This window comes from Ziziphus jujuba, chromosome 2 (assembly GCF_031755915.1).
Source record: "Ziziphus jujuba cultivar Dongzao chromosome 2, ASM3175591v1".
NCBI classification, from domain to species: Eukaryota; Viridiplantae; Streptophyta; class Magnoliopsida; order Rosales; family Rhamnaceae; genus Ziziphus; species Ziziphus jujuba.
In genome coordinates this window covers 14,090,410-14,100,304 of record NC_083380.1, presented here as the reverse complement: position 1 = coordinate 14,100,304, position 9,895 = coordinate 14,090,410, and the positions used below count along the sequence as shown (strand labels likewise).

At 32.1% G+C, this 9,895-nt stretch overlaps 2 protein-coding genes across 2 annotated transcripts; both read right to left on the bottom strand.

The window, feature by feature from the left end:
• Window positions 1-4,059: 4,059 nt before the first annotated feature.
• Window positions 4,060-4,943, bottom strand: LOC132800729 (loganic acid O-methyltransferase-like). The gene is made up of 2 exons (XM_060814980.1): window positions 4,686-4,943; window positions 4,060-4,419 (listed from the first exon to the last, which is right to left on the bottom strand). The coding sequence occupies exons 1-2, from the start codon at window positions 4,941-4,943 to the stop codon at window positions 4,060-4,062; spliced, it is 618 nt and encodes a 205-aa protein (XP_060670963.1).
• Window positions 4,944-7,358: 2,415 nt separating this feature from the next.
• LOC107418707 (loganic acid O-methyltransferase-like) lies at window positions 7,359-9,661 on the bottom strand. The gene is made up of 3 exons (XM_048474090.2): window positions 9,529-9,661; window positions 8,622-9,281; window positions 7,359-7,991 (listed from the first exon to the last, which is right to left on the bottom strand). Exons 1-3 carry the CDS (start codon window positions 9,619-9,621, stop codon window positions 7,638-7,640), a joined length of 1,107 nt encoding a protein of 368 aa, XP_048330047.1. The 5' UTR covers window positions 9,622-9,661; the 3' UTR covers window positions 7,359-7,637.
• Window positions 9,662-9,895: the final 234 nt, after the last annotated feature.

Below are 9,895 nucleotides of genomic sequence, written 5' to 3'. Positions count from 1 at the left end.
TCTTTCAAACCTCATGTGCCTGGCTTGTGAGAATTGCTCGATGTCCTTATGGTATTGTTTGTATGAGATAATATACATATTTGGATAAATTCACTATTCTAATATATATGAGAGGATATTTGATGGTATTTATCTAGAAGTAATTCATGAAGAAAATATATTTTTGAAATTAGATAAATATGGATTTATTGGAAGTTCTATTGGTTGAAAAGAGGTGAAAATTTAGATAAATATAAATTCATTAATAATTTGGAATTTTTATCAAGATGTGATTTATCTTGTCAAGCCTATTACTTATTTGGAAGCTTCTTTTGGTTCTTATATAAAGGAGGTTCAAGCTTCATTTTGAGGATACCTCAAAATCTCCACAAAATATCTTTGCAGTAATTCTTTCATTTTGGTCATCAATTCTTCAAGTCTTCAGCTTAGTTCTTCAAGTTCCAAGTTCTGGTTTATTTATTTCATTGTCATTTTGATCCATTTATTTTAAAGTCAAGGTCCATTTTGTGTTTATTTTATTTTTACCATTAAAAATTTTAAATTTATATTAAAGTCTATTATTTAAGGCATTAGAAGCCATTATAATTGGAATTCTCTATGGTTCTCTTTTTCTAATTCAATTTTCTAATTATTATTTATTTTATTTTATTTTTATTTTTCTCAATTTAATATTTTGGATTGAGGTGGCACTCCCATATATTACTGACACAATTAAATAGTGCAACATATTTTTTTGGCACGTCTACTTGGACCATACAAATCTTTCTGGCAAGATCATGGACACAAGGAACACATCAAAGTTTTAGCAATTCTAACCCATCTAAAAGTAGCACCGACAATTAAGTTGGTCTAGAGCAAAGAAGTAGTTCAAACTTCTAGAACTGAAACATCAATGCAAGTTGCCATCTGAATCCCAAAAAGAATCTTTTGCCAGACATACTAAATCCTAAACAAATTCCAACCGAAACATGGATTTGGTGATCCAAAGGACATTGATTGGATACATCTTGGAGTTGATGAACATGTTCCAAGCACAATTCCAAGCTAATCAAACTACAGCAAATGCACTCAAATTGGCTGATCCAGCTGCTCATGTTTCAATACCAGCTGCTATCATACCTGCTATTGTACTTGCCATTTTACCTACTACTGCTACAAAAGTTATCTGAACCAAGGCATCTGATCAAATAACATACTAGCTGTTTTGCCTTCTGCTCTGCCTGCTTCTCACGTTATTCCTACTGATAGGCCCAATCCACCCTATATGCCTCCTGAGGCAAGAAACTTAACTCAAGCTGCAGGACATAATGTTGATAATTGGAAATATAGCAATGATCAACAGTACCAACATCACCAAGTGGAACATCAAAGCCAACATTGGAGGAACAACCCTGTATTTGATCTTCACTTGTACTAAGATCTAGGAAATCAACAATGGCCTGGGCATTGATCATGACACTATTGAGAAAATGATTCAGGAAGCTAATGGTCTTGCATATAGACGTATTGGTCGACCTGTTTATAGGAAGCCATATTCAGATTACATTGATAGATTGAAATGCCCAAAGAACTTCAAACCTTTCGACTTTGCCTTTTTCTTAAGAGAAGAGAATCATCAATGGTCAAGTACATTGGCCGCTTTACTATACAAATTTTCATGTGTTACCTTGCTAAAAGACATTAGCAAAACTTTTTTGGCAATATTATTTAGAGAAAAAAAAAAGAAAAGAAAAAGAAGAGAGAACTTCCATGTACTATTCCATAAATAAATAAATAAAACTCACTGGAAGTTAACACGCAATATAGTGTTTGGACTTTGGTCCATAAAATTGAAAAAAAATAAAAGATAATAATAGTTTCAATAAGGTTTTATTTGGGAAGTGTCAAAATTGAGGGAGTAATTGATTTTCGGAATTTTAGTTTTTCAGGATTTAGTTTTCTGAGAATTAATTTTTTTCTTATTCTGTTTGATGAGTAATAGGAAAGTTGAGATGTATAAATAATTAAATTTAATATTGTATAATAAATTAAGGGTGAATATGTATTTTAAAAAAAAATTTAAAACTATTTTCATTGGAAATGACACCTATATAAGTAGGAAAAACTTTCCCACATATATTTCTACATTGGTAGAAATCTAATTTTCTGAATCCATACTTTTTCACTTTACAATAAACATCTAAACAAAAGAAAATCATTCCTTTCCCAAAAGAATTAGATTTCTACTAAGTTCACCTTTATCCAAAGATATTGTAAGTGGAGAGTACAAAAATAATTTTAATTATTTAATTCATGGGCAAAGTATACACTTCCACTAATCCCTCCACTTATGAAGGGATTGTTTTGGATGAAAAGGTACCTCTTATCCTTTCCATCTTTCCTATTTTCCATTCTAATCAAACAATCGATTTGCTCCCTCTCTCTGCATTTTTCCATCCCTCCCTTTCTTTCCTTCCAGTCTTCCACCCAACCAATCCCATTTTGTGTTTTTTTTCATTTTTGCAATTAAAAGTTTTTACTTTATATTAAAGTTCTATATTTTAAGGCATTAGAATCCATTATAATTAGAATTCTCTATTATTATTCTTTATGTCTAATTCAATTATCTATTTATTATTTATTTACTTAATTTTTGTTTCCCGCAATTTAATACTTTGGATTTGAGATGGCATGTCCCTACATTACAGAGACTATTAAATATTATTAAATATTACAACAGGTATTGAGCATTGTAAGCTAGAATTACGATCATCTCCGAGGATAGAGTAATGAAACTGTCTTTTGTCCCAAGTGGAAGAGTTTTTGTTCAATTACCTCTTCTAGCACCCTGGAAAGCCAATGGATAGCAGAAGAGGAATGAACAACGTTAATAGAAGCCTCGGAATTATGCGAAAATTGAAAGAAACCAGTAAACCTGTAGAATAGTAATCTTTGTCCTGGGGAGAAATGTGAAGAGCAAGTTGAAATCATTAGAGGCATGGTCATTAAAGAACATTAGGAATTCACGGATTTTGGAAGCAAAGCCTTCACTTTGGTACTTCGACTTCGCAGCTTCAATTATGTTTGCCACAGCTGCATGTAAAAGGTGGTTGAAGAAGCAAGATTTCCTATGTCAAGGTTTTCTGCAACTGCCTCGATCATAAGTTCTTTGGCAGAATCTATAGCTACTCTCTTCAAAAACAGAAAAGTGACATGTTTGTATTTTTTAGGGAATTAGTACATTCATCTTACTATTTTTGATACTTTCTTGTTTCACAACTATATATTTTTTCTATTTGTGGAACCAACATATGTAGAAAACCCACCAGAAAACCAAAAACTGTTTGAGAACTTCAAAAACTACTAGGAAGATTTTCCATAGTGACTGCCGTGCGATCTTTCTGAATTTAGCAATCTATTTATATAAGAATAGAGAACAGCAAGTTATCAGCTGAGCTTGTAACTACTTGATGTTCAAAATTATATATATCCCAGTTTACTAAATCTATTTACTTTGTATATATAATTTGGCTATATATGATATCAATCAATAAGTTCCAACACCAACATACACACACTTGCACACATACACGCGCACACACACACACATATATAGCTGCAGCATTGATTGAATTATTTTTCAAAACAAGTGACTTAATAAAAAGTTTACTATTACAGATTAACATAAGCCTGAGTATTGTTGATTGCTTTTCATCGAAGCAAAACACGTAAGAGTAACAAGATCATTTACGGTTCAAACATAGATATGCTATTCATTTCTATGGGGACTATCTAGTGACATAACCACATCCAATAAAAAATAATAAACAAATAAAACATAGAAATCCGATTTACCATGCACGCACTGTTCATCGGTTATGAGGTCAAACTCCAGACTAAACTATATATAAAAGGAAAAACTAGTTTCTTGCTATTTGGTTGGGAGAGAGAAAGTTGTTTGACAAAAATAGTATATGACCTCTTTATCAGGCTAAAAATCCATGTATGTTTCCTTTTTTTTTTTTTTTTAATTACATGTACATATTTGAAAATATGTTCTTGGCTCTTTTTCACTAATGACTATGGGACCAAAGGAGAGATGTCTGCTTTGCGTTTAAGCACAACAAATAAGTCCATTCTTTTCCCAGATTCTAGCATAAAGGGGACCATTTCTTCTACTTTCTTGTGGTACAAGTTAAAGAGCTCGTCTATAATATCGCCTCCGAAATGCTGCTTGAGTCTTCCCTCCATACCAGCTCTCAGATGGGATGCAAAAATATGTGCATTAGGAAGATTTTTACTCACAAAAACTCCCCGAGCATTTTCTTTTCTCTCAATGCTAAAACATCCATTTCGTTCGACAGCAGCTTGGAATTCTTCAGGAGTTGGGACATAGTATGGTATGTTAAAGGAATCCACTTTCTCCTCACAAATAATTCCCTACACAAAGAGAATTAAAGTAAACATGTTATGCAACAATATTTTTGAACAAAAGATGCTTTGTCAATTATTGAATTGCATTTTTTTTTTCTTTTATAAAGTTGCCAAAGTTGGAGATTAGGATAGTTAAAACGGCCGTCATTTATAAGATCAAGGGTTATAGAAATTCTTAATCTTTAACTTTTGTTTTTGGATACTGTCAGATCATTTACGTAATAACTATCAAACGGAGCTGTTTATAGTTAAAGCAGTCCATGATTTTGTACCTTCTTAGCCACGTCCATAAGGCAAGAACCCAAAAGGTTGAAAAAAATATTTCCTAAAGGTTGAGAATGAAGAGTTCCTTTGGGGATGCTAGAAAAGATGAGTAACATCAACCCACCAAGCACAACCTCATGAGCCCTGGCTTGCAGGAATCGATCCGTGTCCTCATCATATTGAGCTTTATAAGCCCGGATTACTTCATCTCCGGAATTAGTGTAATGAATCCGTCCTCCATTCCAAGCTGGAGAGTTCTTGTTCATTACCTCTTTTGGTACCCTGGAAAGCCAATGGATGGAAGAAGAAGCATGCACAATGTGAAGAAAATAACTTTTTTCTCTAGACCAACTAAACTTTTTCTCTGAGAAGACAAAAAACCGAGCAAATCTGCTAAGAAAATAACTAACTAAACTTAGTAACTTTTTCTCTTTCTAGTTTTACAGTTTTACTTGTTCTATTTTTGGCTCTAATAGAGTTTTATACTAATGGTTTCCAATTGAAGTTGAAAAAATACTAATGTATTTTCGAGAGAGATATCTACAAAAACAAAAGTTCTTTGAGAAGAACAATCAAGATTAGCGAAAATGGTTGCTCTTTCTCAGTTTCAGCAATCTCTTCTTGTAAGAATTCAGACAACCTAGTTATCAGCTGAGATTATGACCAGTTGACACCCATTACAAAGTTGATTTTTATTTCAACATAGCTTTTGTTAATTATTTCATAACCTATAGCAACCCTAAACCAAGCTTAAATATTACTATGTCATATCTTTCCATAAATATTTTGACAACTCTAATATAATTGACTTATATATATATATATATAGAAATTAATAATCTATTGCGAACAATATTGCCAATGCAAGGTAGAAATGTGTAGACATATTAAATGCTAAAGGTACCACCTTACTAATGATTTAATACTAAAATCCTAGTTGAGCAAATAACAACTTTGTCACATCATTAGATATTTAACATAAAATGGGGATTCTGTTATCTTTATATATATATATATATATAGAGAGAGAGAGAGAGAGAGAGAGTTTTTCTATAGAAGACTTCATATTATGAGTTTTAAAAGCTTATTGTGAGCTTCATTTGTCAATTGATCACAACCAACAAAAAAAAAAAAAAAAAAAAAAAGAGAAAATAGAAAAAAGATTTCTTTAATATTTTTAATTTGTATTTCTCCATCTTTGCTTTAGTAGTCTTGTTAATCTTTCATTCAACATGAAAACAACTTTCAATATTAAAAAATTTCATATTTGTCTTTATGGGTTAATTGGTATGTTATTTTTATATTGAATGTTGATTTTCACCTGATGAAAGATAAATAAGAATATTATAGCAAAATAAATTAAATGCAAATGAGAAATGAAAGATAAATCATGTCAATACAAGAAATTCAAACGACAGTGACAAACTATTGCCACTAAAATTATACTTGTGATAGAAAGAAAATTTTGTCATTAAAATTTGTGAGAAACAATATTAGTTTTTCACTCAAAGCCATAAAATTTGTAAGTAAATACTTTTTGTAATGCAGTGCTGTGACAAACTAGCTACAAACATATTCCATCACCAAAAACCTTTATAGTTACTAAAATTTTTACATATTTGTAGCATTCGGAGTTTTCATATTTGAAGCAAAGTCATTATAGCTTCATCACAAAAATGTATTAGTTACAAAATTGATTGCTTTCAGCGAAAAGGTTGTTTTATTGGTTACGGAAAACCCTTTGTAAAATATGGTTGTCACAAATACATACCTTCAGTGGCAATTACTAACCATTTTGCCATTAATGACTAAATTTGTTTTTGTGTGTTTTTTAGGGTTACTGACAAATGAAGCGCATAACTAGAAGCCTCTATAGAAAAGCTCAACTTTATATACATACATACAACCAGGCAAAATGTTCTTTATCTGATTCACCCAAGGCCCATGCCATAAAATTAGTGAAATCACCCTGTTATTAGTAATCCGCCATTAGCTTTCACCATATAGATGACTAAAAGCCTTTACAGAGAGAAAGAAAGGGAGCCTTCACGTGGTAAGAATGAAATCGAGAAAGAATTCGTGCTATAGATTTTAAATAGATATATATATATATATATATATAGAGAGAGAGAGAGAGAGAGAGAGAGAGATGTAAAAAGAAGGCCCGAGAGCCCAAAACTTGATCAAATCGGCTCCAAAAATACCAAATCCAAATCTAGCTTGAGTTGGATATGGTCTAAGCCCCAACCCGCTCAATTCTTATTTGATTGGACTCAGGCTATCGATTTTTTATGTAGATTCGGCCCAAAACCCGGCTCAATAAGTTATCCATTGGATCAGCCTGAAGCTTAGCTTAGTTAGCTATCACGTTATAATTTTATAATTTTTTTTATTTATTTTTATTCAATATATTATAAATATTTATTATATGTTAAATTGTATCCAGACCATTCCTTATCCCTTCAGTTAAATTAAGCCATGTCATTTTAATTTTAAAGTTAAGGCTTTGTTTGGTATGATGAAAAAGTAAAATGAAAGAAAAGGATGGATAGAAAAGTGGAAGGAAAGAAGATAAATTGGTTGTGTGGTCAGGATGAAGAAGAGAAAGGATGGAAAGTTAAAAGGGATAGTTTTTTTTATCTAAAACAGTCCCTCCAAATATTCTTTGCATTTTTAAATAATTAAGTAAAATAAAAATAATACATATACTTTATGAGTGTTACAAATTCCATTGTCCAATAACATATAGTACTTATTCACAAAAATGAGTGAAACCACATGTGGAACCCATAGATTCTACTCATATTTGTGGTCCCGGGTTCATGGAAAATTGGCTTTCTGAGCTCTATAAAAACTGCCACATTTATTTTTTGAACCAGATAAACAGCAAACTGAAACATAACATAATATAGAGAAGCATAAAGAAATTAGAAGCTAAGGTGACAAGAATTGGTAGCTAGCTAGTTTATTGCTTTGCGTTTAAGAAGGATAAAGAAAGCAAGTGCTTTCCCTGACTTGAAAATGGAGGGATTGTCTTCAATTTTCTTCTTATAAGTGTCAAACAGCACATCTAAGATTTCTTCACCAAAATGCTTCTTGATTTGCCCCTCCATGCCAGATCTTATATAAGATGCAAATTCTTGAGCATTAGTTATAGACAGAGAGTTATTTTCATCTGATCCCACATGATGTATGTCTTCAATTCTCTCAACGCTAAAACATCCATTTCTTTCAGCAGCTGCTTCCACTTCTTGGGGAGTCATGTGATATATTGGTATATTAAAGCTGTCCACTTTATCCTCACTTACAATTCCCTACACATGTATAGCAAAGATGTTAGGCATCTTATATACATCCAGTCAATTTCCTATCAAGATGATCTTATTAATTTTTTTTTTTTCATTCAAGACCTTTGTTATTAGTCCTTTATAAATATATATAGCAGGGTGTGGAGATTTATACTCAAGCTCAGTATCTGAGGAAAAGCCACTAGATTATCCCCTTAGAGACCACGTTAGCATCGTTAATTAAGTTGTATTCTGAAATTTATTCAAAAAAATCCAATATTAATTCCTCAAGATTTGGAGCATTTGACTTTTGTGCATATGTGAATTAAAAAAAGAAATTATGATTGGTCCTTGTGAATGGCTTTTTACAAGAGAAAGTATCATTTTGAATATAATACATAAGTTGACTAAAGTTTAACCAACAAATAGGATAAGACCAAAAAATAAAATAAAATGTCAAAGGAATACTCTAAAATCTTGATATGCATTAGAGCGAAAAAAAAAAAAATATATATATATATATATCTAAAAGAGAGGAGGCTAGAGTAAAATATTTAACCCAAATCACTTTATCAAATCAATCAACATGATCATGTTTAGTATATGCTAGCTGAGACTATATTAAACTTAATGCAGATAAATTTTATATTTCCTTACCTTCTTTGCCAAGTCCATAAGGCAAGTTCCGAGAAGGTCTAAGATCATACCTCCATGACCTTGAGAATGATGAGTTCCATGGGAGATACCACCTACAACGATTACCAGCAATCCTCCATAAACAATCTCTTCTGCCCTGGCTTGCAGAAATTTCTCCATATCTCGATCAAACTGAGCTTTATAAGCTCGAACTACTTCGTCAGAAGAATATATGTAATAAATCCGGCCTTTATTCCAAGCAGGGGAGTTTTTGTTCATCACTTCTTTTGGTACTTCAGAACGGAAATGAATGGCAACAGAAGTATAGACAAAGTGAAGAGATGCCTTGGGAAACAAGCGACCATAGAAAGAGCCCGGAACACCTGCTGCATAATATGGCTTGTTCTGAGGAAGGGAAGTGAAGAGCAGGTTGAAATCATTTGAGGTATGATCGCTAAAGAAAACTTGAAACTCAGGGATTCGAGAATTCAGTTCTTGGTGTTTTTGGTACCTGGACTCGAATGCTTCAATTATGTTTTGCACTGCAAAAAATGTATTAGGTCCAACAGAGCAACCCAAATCTGCTATGCTCAAAGTTTTGGAAGAAAATAGGATTTCTTTATCAAAATTTTCTTCAATTGCCATCTTTATCAGTTCTTTGGCAGCATCTGTGGCTGCTCTCTGCAGAAGCAAAATTGAAAATGCATTTTAACCACCAGAAGATTGTTAGTATACATTGTGGTTTCATAAATGGCTAATTAATATTTTATGATTATACTATCTGATATGACTAGGAGATATACAACTACAACAACTCAAAGAGCTTCCTCCAGCAGTCATCAATGATGATATTTTATTTAAATAAAATAAACTTTACTTGAATCTAAATATATATATATATATATATTATATATATCTATAAACACACCTGGGGTTTGGAGTTCTTGGTGTAGCTGTAGAGACCATTCCCACCTTTCATTGGATATGCTTCTTGCATCTCCTTGGTTTCCTCTGCTGCCATTTCTCTCTTTGAACTCTTTCTAAGAGGTAGGTAAGTATGAAATTATGAATGATGGTTCATAATTTGTAAGTATGAAATTATGAATGATGGGTCCTGAAGATAAGAATTACGGCAGCCATATTTGTAAAAATTTATCCTCCACATTCCTTGTAGAAACATGCCAGGCATTCTGGTCATTTGGGCTTTTATTGAATGATGCCATCACGCTTTATTATTATTGATAAATGAACAGCATGGAACTTACACGCCAAATAAAAATTTAAATCATTACTAT

Excerpts from the sequence above, each read along its gene's own strand:
- LOC132800729 (XM_060814980.1), bottom strand. The coding sequence starts at position 4,943 with ATGAACAAGAACTCTCCAGCTTGGAATGGAGGACGGATTCATTACACT. Across the intron at positions 4,420-4,685 it reads TTATGGACGTGGCTAAGAAG|GGAATTATTTGTGAGGAGAA; the intron begins GTACAAAATCAT and ends CTCTTTGTGTAG.
- LOC107418707 (XM_048474090.2), bottom strand. The coding sequence starts at position 9,621 with ATGGCAGCAGAGGAAACCAAGGAGATGCAAGAAGCATATCCAATGAAA. Across the intron at positions 9,282-9,528 it reads CCAAGAACTCCAAACCCCAG|AGAGCAGCCACAGATGCTGC; the intron begins GTGTGTTTATAG and ends TTGCTTCTGCAG. Across the intron at positions 7,992-8,621 it reads TTATGGACTTGGCAAAGAAG|GGAATTGTAAGTGAGGATAA; the intron begins GTAAGGAAATAT and ends ATACATGTGTAG.